This window comes from Pleurodeles waltl, chromosome 10 (genome assembly GCF_031143425.1).
Source record: "Pleurodeles waltl isolate 20211129_DDA chromosome 10, aPleWal1.hap1.20221129, whole genome shotgun sequence".
Classification (NCBI taxonomy): domain Eukaryota; kingdom Metazoa; phylum Chordata; class Amphibia; order Caudata; family Salamandridae; genus Pleurodeles; species Pleurodeles waltl.
In genome coordinates this window covers 508,294,178-508,314,908 of record NC_090449.1, presented here as the reverse complement: position 1 = coordinate 508,314,908, position 20,731 = coordinate 508,294,178, and the positions used below count along the sequence as shown (strand labels likewise).

The 20,731-nt window shown below is 42.8% G+C and overlaps 1 protein-coding gene across 6 annotated transcripts in view; it reads right to left on the bottom strand.

Annotated features, from left to right (window-relative positions):
- Positions 1–4,826: 4,826 nt before the first annotated feature.
- Positions 4,827–20,731, bottom strand: part of NBEAL2 (neurobeachin like 2) — a 646,515-nt gene continuing 630,610 nt past the window's right edge. For all 6 annotated transcript variants that reach the window (XM_069210922.1, XM_069210925.1, XM_069210923.1 and 3 more), the window contains one exon: positions 4,827–11,697. In XM_069210922.1, coding sequence (XP_069067023.1) covers positions 11,596–11,697 — 102 coding nt within the window. In that variant the 3' untranslated portion in view covers positions 4,827–11,595. The remainder of the gene's footprint in view (positions 11,698–20,731) is intronic.

Here is a 20,731-nt window from a genome sequence, read left to right as displayed (position 1 = left end):
GAAGTGATAGAAGAGGAAAATCAAAGTTGGTTTAGAGCAGGATGTGTCAAGAGAGATGAAGATGATATTTGGGTTTCAAGTGATGGAAGAGCAGTGTTGCCCAACAGCTTATTGTCACCCATGGCCAGACATTATCATGAACACACACATACTGGTAAGGATGCAATGGTCAGAACCTTTAGATAGACATGCTTTAACCCCAGATTCATAGTGATGGCAGAATCAGTGTGTCTCACGCCTATGAATGAATGTAGGAAAATGTACAGTAATTACATTGAGTCACTTAGAGTTGCCTGTATGCAATTGAACGAGATAAGTCTTAGTCATTGTATGAATTTTCTCGCGTTGGGACGAAGCCTACCCGACAAAGAGAAATGACAGTCTCACAGTAGCGAAGCTGTTACTTAGGGAGCTGATTCCTAGGTCTGGAATCCCGACTTCTCTAGAGTCAGCCTGAGGAACCCACTACAATAATTAGGTCATGAAATTATTATGTGTGGAATTGCACGTTGAGCAGAGACTACATTGAAGTTACAGACCCGAGGCTTCTGGATTGGTAGAGCAAGTTAATGGCGCTCTGAAGTCTAGATTGGTGAAAGTATGTGCATCCACCACTTTGAAATGATGGCCAGATGCATTGCCTCTTGCCTTGATGAGTGTACACAGTACACCCAACAGAAAAACTGCTTTGTCCCTGCATGAAATCATCATGGGGAGTGCCATGAAGTTACCAGCAGCGCCTGCAATTGTGCTTGTGAAAATTACAGATGCCCTGGAGCTGGATTATTGCAAAGGACTGGCTGATGTAGTTTATTCTTTGTCTTATCAGATTGGAGAAGCTACAGTACAGCTGCAGCAGGGGCTTTGCCATGACCTATGCTTGTCACTACCACAGCTGTGAAGTCTGCTGGTCTCCCTAACAAGGTACTTGCTTGCCACACTCACAAAGTTCCAGGTCCCCTAGATGATATAGCACCTGTCCCAAAAGGGTTAGTTACAGTGAGTGAGAGGGATCAGGTTAGCCAAGCTGGTGAGGCTGGGCAAGTGGTTGCTACTGCGCGGTCTGAGCAAGTTAACAGGAGTTGTTGGTACAGAAGGGTCGACACAGAATCCGTTGACTCATATGAGCTCGGATGATGATGAAGTACCAGTTTCTGTAACTAAAAGAGATATACCAGGAGACAACTGGCCTAGAGAACAAACAGTGCCATGAGTACAAGTGCGCCAAACAATTGGTGAAGACACTGAGGACACAAGCCAATTACATTGATGCCAAGGGTCGAGTAAACAGATGATCAAAGACAAAAAAGAATACCAAACCGAGTACCAAGCCGAAAATACTCAGCACCCGAATGGACATATTTTGTTGCCGATTACAGGGAGAAAAAGTTTACAACCTTTTGCGTTAACAATTTGAATCCTGCTCAATATTCTTAAGTGTGAAATTGCAGTGGAACTGAACTTTGAAATCTCACTGCTGCTTGATGAAACAAAACATTATGTTTTGGAAGTGATTATTAGTGTTTACGAGTTGTGCTTTTATTAGAGACAGTTTAACTTTTATTAGAAGCCATTGTGAACATTTGCAAGTAGAGGCATACTTGATTACCTGTCTAGAAAATCAAGGAACTTTTTGCAAATAATTTGAACTTTTGAAGAGACTATTTTTGATTGTCCTTTGCTCACCATTTTTGGTCTGAATTAGGGAGCGCATGGAGCTGAATAGAAATAGTGGTAGTAAGTGTAAATACATATGTGTCAGTCTAGTGGCTGTGATAGACTTCATGATCATATTATTGCTCATTGGACTGAGCCTACCCACAACAAGTGACTCAAAGAAAGTCCAATCTACAAGTGTTCCAAGCTCAGCAAATCCGATAGCAGATCAAGATCCCCTACACAGTGATGAGAAATATTTACACATTGATGGTTCTAGAGGAGATTTATCCACAAGTGTTTAGTATAAGTTGTTATACTAGCACATAGATACCATGGAGGCTAGAGATTGTTGCATTTGCACACTGTTGCCTTCATTAGTGAGTGAGGGAATCACCTATCATAGTTTACCTCTAACATGGAATTTCCTGTAGCCTGTTATTAACACTTTTGTATCAGCAGTATTATTACTCAAATTATGACCTAGTTTCTTCAACTGTCCCAATCATGAAATAGTTGAGCAAAATTGCAAAGATGAAAAAAAGGACACAGTGAGAGGTTGCTTTGAGCCTACATTAACATTTGGTACAGTTTACGCCAATAAGAGTAACTTGACCTGTATTCTTACCCCAGTAGACAAGGAGTTAATTGGACAAGTTGAAAAAGGATAAGAGCTATGTTGCTAAAATGGAAAAGATAATAGTTTTACAAAATTAGCAAAAAGATTAAATACATTCAGTAGCAGGATATCAAGGATTCCTGGCTTTAGGCTGGCAACATGTAAGGACGTTATGTGTATATAGACCCAGATCAAAGACTGACACACTTTTTGTAGGAACTAGTGAATGAAGACATGTTTTTGTTTAAGAGTGTTTGGATATTTATATTAGTTGGACAAGACCCTGCCATAGCAGGTGTTTATTTAATATGTGGAAAGAACACTTATTACAAGTTGCCTAAAGGTCAGTATGGTACATGTTACCTGGCAGTAGTTCTTCCTAAGATTGATCATGTAGACCATTTGAATGATCCAGTCTGGGATGAGAATTCAAACAACAGAGTCAAGAGAGGTGCTACTGCTTCAGATATTGTAGGAGATATTTTTGGCACCATAATTCTATCAGTAGGTGTTATCTTGAATTATCTCATCATAGATAAGTTGACAACTATAGTAGATAAGTTATCTACAGACACTGCAGTTGACATTTTATTAATAGACCCAGAAACAGTTGTTTTAAGATCAGTGGTTTTATTCTTCTCACAAAAGAAGGCGGAGTTTGCAAAATGTTGCAAGCCCAACAGTGCTGTTCTTTTATTTCTGATAATAATGAGGCAAGAAAGTATGTTGTAAATATGATTACCTTGAGAAAGGAGCTGAAAGAGTTAACAGCGACAGGTGCCTGGGAAGCACTGGGTAATGTTTTTACAGCGCTTGGGAAATGATTTGCAAATCTAGGGAAAGGAAATGTTGGAACCATTCTGAGACCCCTATTGATAATGGCTGTGTGTGCCCTAGTTGCTGTGGGCCTTTATAAATTATTCAAGAAGCTGAAAGAGAAAAGAGCCAAGAGTAACAGAGAATGAATAAAGTTGAGATGGAGACTAGAACGTGCATATATTACAGTAACATCAAGCAGTTAGAGGAGTCCAGAAGACCTTACCTGGAGCAACTTCTGACATTTTGAGCCGTCTAATTGAAAATGAGAGTTGGAGTATTTTGTGATGGCTAGATTCGCCATCAGAGTCCCTTATGTCACAATGATCATCATTATGTGACAGTTTATGCATTATGTTAATTGAAGTACTAATAGTTTGATTGTAAAGTGATGCACTGAGAAGTCTCGTTAGTGTGCATTCACTGTAGACTAGATGTTGAAATCTAGGTGGGATCGAGATTAAATTACATGATTGAAGAATTAATGTGTCATTATGTTATATTTTAGAGCCTAAACTAATAGTCTGCATTGAAACAATATTTGTTTTATATTAAGTGTTTTAAATTCATATGCAGAAATAGAGAAATGCAGTTCTGCGCCACACTTATGGACATTTATTGACAAAGTTATTCCGCTTTAAGGTAAGTGTAACATGAACCTTAATGAAGATTTCTTAATGCTGAAGTTATAGTTTGTGTAACAAAATATGTTTTTTTTGAATGATTAATGTGCTGTTTTAATTCACTCGCATCAGCCTAAGTGAGGCCTGCTAGGACTGGTATTCTTGACTGTATAGAAAATGTCTAGCTACAATGAACTTTTTTTCCAGATTTTGTTCTCGGCAGAAAACTAATTTGGTAATAGAAGTCTAATGTCTTATACATAGATAGTTTGTAAATTTGACCTTAAATGGGGGACACTTAGGACTGTGGGCTGACAATATATACAGTTGTTGACATCCCGCATGGAAGTACATAGATGGACACCATTCTCATGACAAAAATGGGAAAGCCTGTTAATCTTTCAAGATGGAGATGATCGATTTCTATTGTATGTTGTCCCATCAACCCTCAGGTGAACTAAATCTGATGAATCAGCTTACCCTATGAACTTTAATATACCATTCCCCAGCTGGACTTTGGGTCAGAGAATCCCTGATGCTCTGAGAAGCACCCATTAGGTCTCTATCCTGTCATTGCTTGTTGAACCCCATGGACTCCGAGGTATTCCTCTCTCTGCCCCCGCCCTTTGAAATGCTTTGCTGAGATTTAGAGATTTTTAACTTGACCCCAAGAAGACAACTCCTGACCGAGCTTCTTAATGCTGATGCCTTCCCTTCCATTATTACTTACCTTTTGTCCACTTTAGTTAGTGACCTGATGCTCAAGATTTCCTTTTCCAAACTCCTCTTGTCCTTTTTTGTGTTTTGCCCACATTTGCTGTCTAGCGCATGTATGACCACCTGGGTCATACTGTGTAAATTAAGTGGTTTAGATTGAAACTCGTTGTTTCATTCTACCACACCCTTATGCCGGTTCCAAAGAGCTATTGACCTTGTCGAGCATTGATTCCTGCGAAGGAAGACTATGGTTCAGCAACTGTAATGAGGACCAAACGGCACCACAATTGGACAACTAATAGCACAAACAGGACAGCTTTCAGACAATATAATGCAGCAGCAAAGCAAGTTTTTGTGGATGAAGTTAAGACATTAACAAAATAAACAAATACAAATTACATAAAAAAGACATTTTATTATTATTTCCAAAGACCACAGACACCATACATCATAGCAAAACCAGCTAAGTAATAAAAATACAAAGTAAGGCATTTGTTTTCAAGTTTAAGGCATTTTCATCAAGATTGTGCTTCTATTTTGGAAAGACAACAAGTGGTTATGTAACATATTTGGTTGTTTTTGTCTGCAAAATGTGAATACCAAATTGTCCTTCTGATACCTCACCATCCCATAGTATTTCACAAATTCTGATTGAGTAATACCTGATGTGCCAGTAGGGAATAATTGCATTTTGATAAGGGGTCTTGGCTTCATTTCAATTTAATACAAAGGCAATGGAGTGTACATGCAAATTAAAACTTTGCACTCTTTCTAGAATGTCTATTATTACCGTAATGTACTGCTCCCCATAATAAAATATTATAAAATCAAATTTTGGGATGTGAAAGCAATAAGTCCTGTGATTTAGCAGACTTGTGCTTCCAAAATGAGCAAGTTTCTGAGTCTAAAACTAGCAAAATTGATGCTAGAAAAACCAGAGGTTGTGAGATATTAGGTTTTGAATTCACTACAACCTAAAATCTAGACCACCATGATCTATGTTCAGACTCACATTCTCTAGCTTCTATAACTAGCTTTAGCATCTAGAACATGCAGAATCAAGGGCATGAAGGCTGTCTCATCTAAATCCTGTAGACTATAGATTAAAAGAAATGTTATGTTGTAGAATTCTAGAACATGGAGCTGCCCTGACAAACCTAACTCAAAGTGGAGACTTGTATTGGCAAAGTGGGCCAGAGGGGAAGCAAAAGAAAGACCCATATAGGAATATGTTTACTTTCTGTGTTTGCATAAGTCACATCTGCTTCGAAGTGGACTTCTGCATGGTGATTAGTAGTCATTTTTTTTAAAAACAGGGGAGCAATAATTAAGGTGTGGAAAATAGGAAACCATTTACTTTATCAAAGATGTGTGCCAATGTCAGGACTTTCCTGCAATGATGCTTTTCTCTTATTGGAAAACACCAGTCTAATGGAAACAGGCAAAAGAAAATTAGCAAAACAGATTGATGGGAGTTCTGGACTTTTCAAAGTTATTGCTAAGGCACCCTGTGGAACGCACAGATGTCACAACAGTCAATGTTACACGTGACTGTATTTCACAAAGTCTAGGAATTTCTGTTTCAACTTTTTTATGATCTGTACATTGGCTTAATCGTCCTTCCTACCTTCTTATGCCATGTGTGCCCAGAGATCTGCCTTCAAGTGTTTTGTGGGTCTCAGAGGATTAGCATATGCAGCCTAGCAGGCAAGTTATTGCTATGGGACCTGGGGAGTTGGGGATTCGGTCCTGTCAACCCCAAATGAATAAACTGTACAATCCTTGGCAAATCACTTTATCTCCCTGTGTCTCTGGTCCTTATCTTTGGAGGCAGTTGAAATCAGCACAATGGACACTATTGGCTGGGTAGGAGTACTGGTGCAAGTATATGGATAATAATGGAGGTTGAAGGGTTGGGCAGACACACAGAGAACAGGGGAAAAGTGGGAGGTGCGGGCAAGTACATGGACAACAAAATGTTTAGAGGGACCGGAGAGCAAATTGACAAGTTCATGGACAACAGAGGGTTTTGCAGGAGGGGATAGTGAAGCAGATGGATAATGCAGAATGGAGAGTGGTGGGGGAACACATGGGCACCAGAGTGTGATGAGGGGCTGTGGGAAGCACACAGACAATGGATGGTTGGAAGGGGAATGGGGAGAAAAAAAACAGAGGGGAGGAGACTGAAAAACACATTTCCCTGTCATAAAGTGCTTAGACAAAAACAAAAAATTAGCGCATAAAAACATAGCAGTGGAAGGACAGAGCAGTGCGTCCAAGCTCCAGGGGAGGGATAACATAAGAAGAGGAAGCAAAGCTACGAAGCTGACAAACAAGAAGCAAGCAAACAAGAGTGACCATGAAGCCAACCAATGGTAAGCAATATGCGGCTTCTAAAGGTTAAAAGAGACACTGGAAGATCTCAAAGAGATCATCTCTATGGACCAAATTGCTGAATCATCCTTCCCAAAGAGTGTACGGTAAGAAGACAACAAAGGATGAAAATCTTACTCTCTGCAGGCCAACACTGCACAAAATATAGTTGGTTTTGAATGCCCAGTCAGTCACATCTTTACTTTCAATCCACAAACAGCAGTGAAACAGCACAAGTAAAACTCCACCTGCATACTCCTTACTCCCACCTAAATGATGATGTTGCAATTTCACAGGCAATCAGCCTATCGCAGAGATGGTGATGTTTTTATGTGCATCAGTTATTCATGACAGGACTTGAGGTATGGTTTTGTTTTGAATTAAAAGTACAAAAAAAACTAATACAAAAGTGGAGGGCAATGTTTGTGGTAGCTGTGGACTAAACAAGCCATTTGGAAGAAAGAGCTTGTTCTCAAGGCCTGCTTTCATAGATTACAGCCGCTCTGTTGTGGAGTCCCATTTACCCTTTTTAGAATAGGAACAAATAGACATAGAAATACACCTGACTCCATTTTAATGTTCACAAGAAATCAATGGAATGTTCAGAGACAAAGCAACCAGGTGGACACCACCAGAAAAGCACTACTCCGATTTCCTAGAAAACGCTCTAAAATTTCCTTTCTGTCAAGAGCAGATAATAGAATCTATAAACACAAGAATATTCTCTTACATTAACTAAATTAAAGTCAAGAACCTTGTGAAAGGCAAAATGCAGTACATCCCAGTGGCTGGAAATAAAAAAAAAATACACAAGTCAAAATCCCTACACTTACAACATTCAAAATAAATGCCTTTAAAATAAACCTTTTTTTAAAACATTTAAATGTCTTTAAGAGACAGCCAACATTAACAAAAAAACAGTGAAAACTATGCTTTCTTTCACATGCAAATATTCCACGTTTGTGTGTATGGAATATTTTCACAAATGTTACTGGGCTATGAATGCATCATTGGAAATCCTTGCCAGAAGTTCTATGCACTGAAATTCACTGATGTCTGCACTTCAGTATCGCTCTACAAAACCCCTGACATACAATCTCATCACTTAGTGGGTCCACCATTCTGACCCTCTCAGGGAACATAACGGGCCAGTGCACAGTCCAGTGTTTATTTGATCATTTATTATCATTGTGATAATAAGCAGCACAGCAAGCTGTGCATCATCAAAAGTTTAGCAGGTGACCAACCAGTCTACCAGGTGATTATTCTCTGCCGTGGAGGACCATGCGCCATATTTAGAGATCTACGCTTTCCTCATGATGCTCAATATAAATCCGTCGGTAAATAATTATGAATGGTGTTATTTTAGAAATATAAAATTGCCATCAAAATGATCAAATCCCTTTGCTTCTCTGCCTTAGGGTGGATTAGTACACAGGATCTCAGTATGTTTCCAAATTGTGTCTGGCATTTCTCTTCTGAGCAAAGTGTTCAGTACTATGGGCTCAACCTAACATGGAAATTCAAAATGACTCTGATGTCACAATTTTCATAAAGTGACAGATTATGCGAAATAACTGATGTGGTAACATGCTGACTCCTTATATAACCTCCTTAAGAATGAAACACACATTAATATTTAGAAGAACCTTGTCCTGTGACAGAAGACCATCTATGGATGTTAACAATAACTTTTTCCAAAATGGTCCAGACATACATTTTTGAATTTATAAAAATAAACGACAGGAAAAAGATTTCCTTAATATAAATAAGTAAAAATCAAAGAACGTGCAAGGTCAATTGTGTACGCATTTCTGGTAACATTGATTTAAAATTATGTTTAGGTTTCATTGCCCTATATGCTATCAAAACGTCAAGAGTAGATCACTAAAACACTGGTCAATTGGGTCGTCTCATTAGTAATACACGAAATGAAGAAATGTACACCCCATTGTCCAACTGTTTGATATAAATGCATATTTCATACAAGCTGTAGAAATACAGACTTAGTTTTACACTGCCCAGTAAGTAAGCACAGTTGATGGTCTTTTTGCCCAGGATGGATGCCCACTCAGTGATCCACTGCCCACACATTTGCATGTTCTGTGGCTCCTCAAGCCGGAAGGCAAGCACACCAAGGATTACGCTGTCAGATAGGATTCAACATTTCCAGCATTCTGTAGAGTTCCACAGTCAATCAGTCTAGTGTCAGGAGCCGATGCACAATTGATAAGACCTACATTGCATAATGGGCAAACCGAATCATTTGAAAGGCTTAAAGGATCCACTTCCCATTGGGCTTGCACACCTGACGGTTCCACAGCCGAATAGGGGAGTACACATGATGGTCCTATATCCATGGCCCCACTTTAAAGCATGGACGTACACTAACAGTTCTAGTACAGAGGCAGATAATAGTTCTCGTAACTCAATGGAGGTGTGCACATACTGGTTCAACCGCCCTACAAACTATGGTATGAATGTCCATTAGGGATGCATACTCATTGCTCCAACTGTCCGGTATGGATGTATACTCAATTGTTTGACTGTTAAGTGGGGATGCATTCTCAGCTGCCCAACTATACACTGGGGATGTGCAATCATCTTTTTTTTTTTTTAATGAATGGATGAAACATTTCCACCCAAATGATCCAAGTTCCCGGCTGGAATGCACATATGATGGACCTGCTGCCTGATACAACACACTGTTACTGGTCCGACTGCCCAATATTGACATAATTCCTAATTCACGTACACAATCATAAAATATATCATAACGAATATCAAAGCAACTTACAGTTCATCAGTGTTAGAGTACAAAAAATATCTTGTGGTCCCACAAACGTACCACAGAACCATGATATTGTACAATAACACTAATAAACTAAGACATTCTTATTAAATCAAGAATGTCGTTGATTTTTTATATAAAACATTCCAATACTGTACACTAAAAAAATGCCCCAACAGTAATACACAAGTTGCAAGTCACAATACCCATAGAGTGATTTAAAACCGGAAAGAAAATAAATCAGCTTTGTATGCTGGTACTAATTTGAAAGACCTACACCTACCCATTCACGGTCCATCCAATCTCTACTACAATTAAAAAATATAGACAATATTTGGGAGGCTTTGGTTGCTCTTTGGATATCTGACCTATGATTCCTTTTGCTTGATTTATCTTTAGTTATGCTGTAAGATTTATCGCCTTCATAGAAGCAAGGCAATGCAAAAGGACAACTTCAAATCTTATGGAAGAGCGGCACTAAATTCAATAAAGATAACAGGTCCGATACAAACTCTTCTGTGGAAAGCAGTGCAATCTCAAGAATTCAACATCTTGCAATGCAAATAAAACAATAAAAGGTTATAAATACGCAAACCCAGGGAAGAAGAGAAATGGACTGGGCCACAGGGAAATGGGGCAAAATCCCAACAAGAATGTGTCTCTGAAAGACATTCATGGCTCGTTTACTGACCGGCGCAGGCTGCCATCAGCCCATCTCTGACCAGGCAAACTAGAATTCATTTCTGAGTAACTTTTTCCATTAGCCTGGAGGCAGAAGTTGCTTATAGTAGGTAATAAAAGGGACCGTGCCAGCCTTAACATTTAGAATGGGTATACACAAACCAACAAGTGACATTCAGTGATATGACAAATGAAAAATGAGGGGAGGAGGGATGGAGCAATATCAGCCACACATTCAGAATGATCATACAGTAGTAGAAACAAAGGACTGAGCAAAATATACCGTAGTATAAAAGGGTGTGCAACAGTACAGCAAATCCTCAAAGGCTACAGAGGAAATCCAAATCCGATATTCTTAGCACAAGCCATGTCTTTACCCCAACAGTGTTTGATCCAAAAATGAAAAAGTGCAAAACATTAAGAAATGGGATTACTTTTTAGAATTCTGAATAAAGGCAGAGATAAGGACGCTAGCCGACAGTGTTCACTTTCTGGAAATTCCTGGAAAACAGATGATGAAGAGGAGCCAAACTCTACCCAGTTAACAGTCAGGGTAAGTGTCAAACCTGAAGCAGCAGGGGACTTTAGAATGGCTTCTTTGGGGATTGTTCCCCTGCCATACCCAATACAAAGCCACAAGTTAAAACAAAAAAAATAAACGTTACAGTGTTCTGACCACATGGATAAAAAGCTATGAAGCAGACCCATTAACCATTAGTAAGGTGTTTTCGCATTCTTTGGTACAGTGTTGATTGTAGTGCAATTCGAGCCCTTATATCCCTTTTAATGCAGAACGGTTGATTTGTTGAACTGCAAAGCATTATTTTGCACTTGATTTCCTCTGGACTGTTAATCAGGCGCACACAAAAAATTCAAGATCCATAAAGGCACGACCATGTGAAATCCATTTTAGGGCGACAGACGCAGGTAGGAAGAGAGAAGCAGCAGATTGCGTACTGTCATTTGTGGTGGTTCTTGATAATGATTTTCAGTCTTCTCCAGAGTTCAGGCCACAGCACCTTGTGCTTCTTTGGATTGATGAGGAACCATCACCACAGTGAGCAGTACAGGGGCTTCAGCCCATCCAAAGGCTGACCCTGAGAGAGAGAGGGGAGGGCAGCCAAGTGCTGCAAGGGAGGCCTCGCTTAAACTACGCACCAATTGGCAGGCTGCAGGCAAGCAAAGGTCCACAACTTCCTGTTTCCTCCATTTTCAATTGTCCTGATGCAGACCCCTTTCCAGATTGTATCTGGATGCGTCCTTAGGACCGTTTAAGGGTTCACTTCCCTGTTGTGTAAGCCAGAGTGTGGATGTGTCTTCTACTTGGCTTCTGGTGGGTTATACTCAGTTTCCCCTGATGAAACCTGGGAGATTCGTCGGGTAGAACCCCATAGTCGTCTGGAAAACTGGCCTGTCTTCACCTGAAGAAAACAGAGCAACAGAGTTAGAGATTGATCTTACTGGTTAGAAGACTCATCATGCAGAGAGCATTTTTACACCAAGATCTTCCCTCACGCGACATTATTAGCTTGCAAGAACTAAACTGTGCAGGTGAATGGTGCATGTTGTCTATATTGGATGTGTCTTCTTTCCATAAAAGGACACAAGTAATACAAACCATGCTCATATGAATGACCAGTCAACAAGACTGACTCGTGCCCAATCAAACGTCAAAAGCTTTATCCTGCAACAAAAGCCAAGGAAAGAAAAGGTTATGCGCAGATTCATAAAAAGAGAGGGTAACTCAAAATTGGTGTTATGATGAGAAAGCAAATTCAGAATATCTGTAGACCTTTCAAGTTATAATTTCTTGGCCAAAATAGAAGACTTGGAATTTGTTGAGACGAGAGATGACAGCACTCTGTCAAATCTTTGCAGATGATATACATGAATAGACATCAAGCACTCAAAAATTTCAAACAGTCTGTTATTGGACTGAACCCCTTTAGACTTCACCCACTACTCTGTCCCTTTGTCCATTATGACTCTGTCTGCCTACATAGCCCAGCACAGTCAGACTGACCATTAACTCACTCTGTGTAGGAAAGTGCCTTTTTGTCATGGTCACCCCCACCTTTTGCCACTGGTACTGATGTTTTTCAACGGATGTGGGCTGGGTCCCTGCAAACCAAGCCCCAGTGCTCTTTCCCTAAAAACAAGGTAAAATAGTCTAATTGTAACCCAATTCGCACACACTTTAGCACCTCCATAAATTCCTAGTAAAGGGTACCCATGGTACCTGGGGTGTGGGTACTATAGAGGGTCCACAAGGGCTGGAGCATATATTGTGCCACCCTAAGGGACCCTCAGACAAATTTCACTCAGCATGCCATTGCAGACTGCCTGTCATGGTGCACTTGTGTGCCATGTCAAAATCACTGCATATAATATATGTAAGTCACCCATACAGTAGGCCTTAGAGCCCTAAGGTAGGGTGCATTATATTTTGTGAGGACATATCTGCACAAGCAGATATGCCCAGTGATGTCTAGTTGTATTCCTAGATGTTGCAAGTGAATAGGGAAGGCATCTTAAGCTATGTACTGGGGACTGGTCATTACAAGTTACCCAGCTACATAATGGCTTCACTGAAACCTATGGTGCTTGGTATCAAACACCTCATCTTCATAAGTCGATACTGATGCCGGTATTGGATTTATTATGACCTGCACCCAGAGGACACCTTAGAGGTATCCCCTAAAAACCTACTAGTCCTCTAGTGTGCTGGCTGACTAGTATCAACGAACAAGTTACTTACCTTCAGTAACAAATTATCTGGTAGAGACATATTCTAGTTGCAGATTCCTGACATTAGAATTTCCCCCAGGCATCAGTCTGGATCCGGAGATTTTTCTGGATGACGTTGTGGGTCCTATATAGGCGCCACCCCGGCTTGCTGACGTCAGTTCTTTTCACAACTTTCTACGGCAGAAGCACGGAGCCATGAAGGACACTGACACTGGTGCGCCAAAACTAGGGCCCTAAAGGGGATGTCTCTGTCCCTAGAAATCAGTTCGCAGAGCAGAAAGGATGGGTGGGTCGGTAAGGAATCTGCGACTAGAATATGTCTCTACAAGATAATTTGTTACAGAACGTAAGTAACTTGTTCATCTGATAGAGACTTCTAATTGCAGATTCCGTGCCTTAGAATAGATACCCAAGCAATGTCATCCCCAGAGGTGGGTTTGCGAACCAAAATTATACAAGGATATCCTGCAAGACCGAACAAGCAAAGTACCCATCCCTGCAGACCTGACTGTCCAGGCAGTAGCGCTTGGTGAATGTGACCACAGATGACCACATTGCTGCCTGGCAGATGTCCAGAACTGAAACTCTGCGTGCTAATGCAGTGGTTGCAGCTTTCCCTCTGGTCGAATGAGCATGCAAGCCTTCAGGGGGTTGCTTCTTAGCCAATGCATAGCATATTGTGAAGCAGAGAACAACCCACCTTGAGATGTTTTTCTTCTGCACTGCCCGACCTTTCTTTGAAACCACGTACCCTACAAAGAGTTGATCATCCACCCAGAACTCTTTGGCACAATCAAGATATAATGCCAATGCCCATTTGGGTCCAGGCAGTGGAGTTTCTCCTCTTCCTTAGAAGGATGTGGGGGTGCATAAAAAGTAGACGAGGTGATGGATTGGCCTACATGAAGGGAGTAACCACTTTCGGAAGAAAGGAGGCCCGTGTGTGAAGCACCACTTTGTCAGGATAGATGATAAGGTAGGGCGGCTCAGATGACAAAGCCTGTAGCTCACTCACCCTACGGGCAGAGTTATGGGCCACAAGGAAGGCTGTCCTGAGTGTCAAAAGCCTGACAGGGCAATTATGAAGTGGCTCAAAAAGAGCCCACATAAGGAAAGTGAGAACCAAATTCAAGTCCCATTGGGGCATGATAAAAGGTGAAGCAGGAAACATGGGTAAGGCCCTTAAAGAACCTACTGACAATAGGAGACGTAAGTAAAGAGGGTTGATGAGGGGGGCTTGGCCAACCGCCTAAGATGGCGGTCGCATAAACGTGGAGCTCCCGACCGGGCCCGCCGTAAAATTGCAATCCGACACATATCGGGGGTGGGGGCGCGACCGGAACCCAAACGCTAATTGGGAGGAGGTGTCGAGAGTCAAGAGGTGCAATCCAGGGCCCCCAAAGAGGTCGGAATACGTACAAATAAGAAGAAAGCTGAATGGGCCTGTACAAGACGAGCAAAGCCGTGCGATGACGGGACCAGCTACGGCCGAGAGGCGCTGAACGGAGGTGACTGGGGCTGCGCTCCGGGGCCGGACCGGTCCGGCACGCCCAGGGTGCCGACCCGGCAGCCCGGGGCCCCTCCCTGCCCCTGGTCAACTTGGGAGCCGGACGGCAGCGTGCGAGGAGTCCCGCAACACCTACAGATGCGGAGAACGAAACAGGCCTGGGGGCGAGGCACGTGGACTGACATGGCAGAGAAGCTTTGAGTGGGGGAGAGCGAGGATACGGCCGAGGGCCAAAAACCAACCGAATAACAGACCTGCTTGATGATCAGGCTGCCGGCGTCCCCCCCCCGCCCTTGAAAACCCCGGCAACCGTGCACACCACACCGAAAGGCCCACAGCATTTACAACCGCAGAACTAAGAGAAAACGCTCTAGTGCTGAGGAGGCGCTTTGGTCTGAGTTGGAAACTGGGCCTTGCTGCGGTTTCATTTGGAGAGCATGGCGACAACATCCTACAGTCGGAGAGTACAGAAGACCGCTGAGACGGTCGGCTGTGGCACGAAGGGAAGAGTGAAGAACTAGATTGCGTGATAACAAATGTTACTACAGTGCACACGAAAGGAATAACTCACAAAACCGTTCCCAAGACCTCCCCCTCCCCCCTGCTACACTCCGCGAAGTGGAATTAAGGTTCTGACAACCTGATTAAATGCTATAAAAACAACAGGATCTGACCCTGCAGTCCAGGGCCCTTCCCTGACCGTGGTCACGCTGGGAACCGGACGACGGCGCGCGAGAGGGCCCGCAGCACCTACGGATGTGGAGAACGGAATAGGCCTGGGGGCGAGACACATGGACTGACATGGCAGAGAAGCAGTGAGTGGGAGAGGCCGAGGGCGGAAAATCAACCGAATAAGAGACCTGCTTGTCGATCGGACCGCCAGCAGCCCTCCCCCCCTGCTCTTGAATGCCCAGACAACAGTGCACATCACACCGAAAGCCCCGCAGCATTTACAACCACAGAACTGAAAGACGACGATCTGGCGCTGAGGAGACGCTTTGATCTGAGCTAGAACCTGGGCCTTGTTGCGGTTACATTTGGAGGCATGACGACAACGTTCCATTAGGCGGAGGACCGGGCACAGGGAAACGCCCCAGTTGAAGAGTGCAGACGACTGCTGAGACAGCTGGAGGTGGCGCGAAGAGAAGGGTGAAAAACTAGATTGCGTAGTGACAAGTGCTACTACAGTACACACGAAAGGAATAAATCACAAAGCCATTCCCAAGACCTCCCCCTCCCCCCTACTATACTCCGTGAAGAGGAAGTAAGATTCTGGCAACCTGATCAAATGCTATAAAAACAATAAGACCCAAGAGCCCGCCAGGAATGAACGTATGAAAACCCGACCTGAGGTGTAAGACAAAAGAGCATTACAGGGAAGTTTGGTAATGGGCCGCACCAAGGGCAAAACATTGGAGGACGGTGTGACCCCAAATCCCCGGAGTCAGAACCAGGTGAAAGAGAATATGGATAAGCTGGACACTATACAAAAAGAAATTAGAGACTCTCGACAAGCCATAGAGAACAGATTAGATATGATCACAACGGACATGAATATAATGAAAGATGACCAAGCAAAACTCTCAGACAGGTTAAAACAAACGGAATCAACAGTGGCAGATACCCTCCCAACACACAATGACAATAAAAATGCCATTGCGAAGCTCCAGCAACAGATAGAAGCCCTGCAGGAAAGGATTGAAGACTCATAGGGGCGCTCACGGCGCAATAATATACGCATAATTGGGCTCCCCGAAGGCAAATAAGGAAACGACCCCATAGGATACATTGAGAAATGGCTGCAATCCATAGCCAAAGACAAACTCTCGATTCACTTTGTGGTGGAAAGAGAACACCTTATCCCTGGCAGAAAACCCATACCAGGAGCCCCAGCAAGACCTGTAATAGCACGAATATTGAACTATAGAGATAGAGACGTCGCCTTACAGGTTGCGAGAGAATTAGATCCCATTATAAAAGACAATGCCAGGATCTCACTGTACCCAGACTATACCCTGGCAGTCCAGAAACGCAGAGCATCCTTCCAAATAATAAAACAAAGACTACGCAAAATGGAGATAAAATATGCACTACTATTCCCAGCAAAACTCTGCATGTGTCACACATAACCAAAAAACACATTCTTTGACTCACCCGACCTGGTGAGTACCTGGCTCGACGAAAACTTCCCATACTCAAGGGCGGTGGAACAAAACAACGGCCACCACGCAGGACAACTTCCACAACATCATAGAGACAAATGGAATAAAGCCCAAACGTCGCAGAAAAGAACAGGCCCAACACTGCGTCAGGCCCTGGAGGGACAAAACAATGCATTAGAAACTGCGGGCTCCCTACAAGAGATGAACTCCTCTCCCTGCCGAACTGCTTCTTCAATAGATAGCATAGCGGCATCAGACTCAGAAGGGAGCATGGCTCTATTCCCAGACATTACTCCACAACTAGCTAGAGACTTTTAGCAGATGTAATCCCATACTACCATTCACAAAATATCTATTATATTTTCTGGTCGACCCCCCTGCCCCCCTATAATAATTGTAGCGGGCCCGGTTGGTAGAGCTCCTTGACATACTTTGAATTTTATTCTCTCACATTATCACTAACAAACCCGCTGGCAGTGGGACATATTCTTGATCCACGCCCCATTGCGTAGGCCCCTTCCAGCACAAATTGGCTGCTTCGTTGTAGCACCTAGGTTATGTATTACGTAATTGTTTGGCAAAGCAAGTTTAGGCTTTGCCTGGTATTTCTATTAGAGTATAAGTATGTTTCTTTGCTATTGAGACAGACATCTACACCTATGCCAGATACACTATCCTGCAGAAACTATAGACTAACATGGGGCCCTAAGCGGATGCACAGAACCAAACTCAAATATGCATACACAACGTGAATATAATATTGTTACTTGGAATGTGAGGGGGATGGAAGCTATCCAAAAAAGACACAGAATCCTTGCACAATTAAATCGCCGCAAAGCACATATTGTTTATTTACAAGAAACTCATCTTACTGCACATGAAGCGGTAAAACTTCGTAAAAAATGGCAAGGCCAGATCTTCCACACCTCATACTCGGCATTTGCACGAGGAACAGCCGTGTGGATAAGAGCTGGTGTTCCCTAAGAAGTGGTTGATACTAAGATTGATGTGGAAGGTAGGTTCGTTTTAATCAAGGGTAACTTAGATGGGAAACCAGTAGTGCTGGGCAGCATATACGCACCAAATACTGGCCAAGACTCCTTCCTAGAACGCCTATCCAGAGTGCTAACACTATGGGCACATATACCCTTGGTAACTGGGGGAGACTTTAATGCGGTTTTAGATGTTGTCATGGACCGGAACACCCGTCCAATGTCAGGAACAAATGCACGGAGACAAGCAGATGCACTAAAGAGATGGCTACAGGGATGGTCCCTAGCAGATGTATGGTGGGCAAGAAACATTAACATATAGGAATATTCCTTCTATTCCCACCCTCACAAAGTACACACATGGTTGGATAGGATTGTCTGCACTGAGGCACTACAGGCGCACATGACCAAAACCACTTACCTTGCGAAGACACTATCAGACCATAACCCTTTAGAAGTGACAATGAAATGGGGACGAACATCCACACCTATCCCAACATGGCGTTTACTCCCCATAATGTTAGAAGACACTGCCCTACGAGAGGAACTAGCGCAGACAATCAAGACCTTTTTCCATAACAACAGAGACACAGCTTCCTCCCCACTAATAGAATGGGAAGCATTCAAGGTGGTTATCCGAGGGGTTATAATAGGAGCAGTGATGGGAGTACAAAAAACTCTGGTGAGGGAACTGACACAGGCTGAAGAAAAGCTGGGTATCCTTGAGAAAGAATCGCTCATAAACCCCACCAACACTACAGCACTGCAGGGTCTCAGATCTGAACACGCCCGCCTGGTATAAAAACTCAAAAAATTTGATCATATTAGATATAAGGAAAGAATGCACAGAGAAGGTGACAGGGCAGGACCACTCCGTGCACGACTAATACGAGAAGAACTAGCCCTCACACCCATACTGCATATCAGGACAATACAACATGGTGATATAACTACCCAATTGGAAATCAATACGGCCTTTGAAGATTATTACATGGCTTTATACTCTACCCCGCCCCCAGTAGAAGAGGGAAAAATTGACTCTTTCCTGGCTACGATGAAACTTCCAACACTTAACGCAGAGGACCGGCAGATACTGGGAGCTCAAATTACGCAAGGAGAGATCAGGGAAACTATAAAAAATATGGCACACAATAAAACGACAGGAACAGACGGTCTACCAGCGGAATTTTACTCACTATTCAACACATAGCTCACCCCACACTTAGAGCGATTATATCAAGCATCCTTAGAGATAGGAAGACTACCAGACACAACGGGGCAAGCACTAGTGACGTCCCTACTGAAACCGGGTAAGGACGCAACGGATATGTCATCGTATAGACCACTATCCTTACTAAACATGGAATATAAAATCCTAGCAAAAATTCTAGCACAAAGGCTCCTACCACACATAGCCAATCTTATACACACGGACCAATGCGGTTTTGTACCAACGAGGAACACCTCCTTAAATGTGCATAGATTACACCAGGTAATGGATGCGGCAAGGGGGAAGCTCCCACACGCGGGATGTCTCTCGTTAGATTTCCGCCAGGCCTTCGACTCACTTAGTTGGGAATACATGATAAAGGTACTAAAGAAGTTTCAGGTTCCGCCGGACTATATTAAATGGGTCAACCTACTATATGCAGCACCAACAGCCAGAGCACGTACAGGACAAAATATATCAGACACTTATTCGGTACATAGAGGCAAAAGGCAAGGCTGCCCTTTATCCCCCTTACTATTTGCCTTAGCCATAGAACCGCTGGCACAGTTATTGAGACAAGAGGGCGAAATATGGGGCATTGAAATAGATCATGCACAACACGTAGTTTCATTATACGCAGACGATATTATATTATATATCAAGGATCTGAACCAAAAGCCTAACAAAGCGGCGTATATATTTGAAGAATTCATGCCCCTGTCTGGACTGGCCATAAACTATAACAAATCCATAGCTTTCTCATTCTAGGAGCCACATAGAGACAGCACGTTACCATTTGGAGATCACCAACTACAAGTTGCAATGGACACTTTCCGATATTCAAATATATTGCACTCCAGAAGACCTCCTGGAAGGTAACCTGAAAAGAGCCCTCTCCTCACTTAAAACATAGATCCAATTCTGGATTACGTTACCAATATCACTGCGGGAAGGTTGGCACTAGCCAAAATGGTGGCACTACCCCGCCTACTATACTACTTCACCAACCTACCAGTGAAAGTTTCGGAATCATATTTTAAACTACTCAACTCTATGTTGCTGGAACTTATATGGGGGAAAGGACGACGCAGAATAAGCCTGGCTAAATTACAGTTGCCGGTAGAGCAGGGAGGGATGAACGCACCAGACTTTAAGGCTTACTGCATAGCGGGGCAACTCCAGTGGCTGGTGTGCTGGCTTAGCGGCCGAAACCTACACCAAATAAACTACAATCAACAGATGCTAGACAGGGGTAATCTGCACTCCTTGTTATGCCCCGGAACCCTGATTCAGGGACACACCCCTCTCTTGTTGAAAATAGCACTCCAATATTGGCAACTAGCACTTCGATACACTTCTGGCACGATCCCATATTCTCCCAATATCCCACTGTTGGGATTACCAGTAACCATAGGTAATTTAACCCCTGCACAACTACAAAAATGGGCACAGGAAGGCGTGGAGTTCATAGGTGCTTTGTTTAAAGACCAACGTTTACTAACACACACTGACTACATCCATGAACACAACCTATCAACTTCACTTTTCCTCCTACATGCTAGTATTATGCATTACGTCCCTAAATACTGGGCCCCGAATAACACAGAACCACCTACACACGCACTGGTACACTCCATATACAGTATACTATAGGCCAAGGGACACATATGGTCAAATGGCTGTATAAAGGACTGAAAACACACCTATCTAAACCCCTGACGGAATTAAAAATCAAATGGGAAACAGACGTAGGAAAAGAGATATCAGAAGAGGAGTGGACTAACATACTAAACTACCCAAGCCAAATATCCCGTAATACAAGATTTAAATTCATTC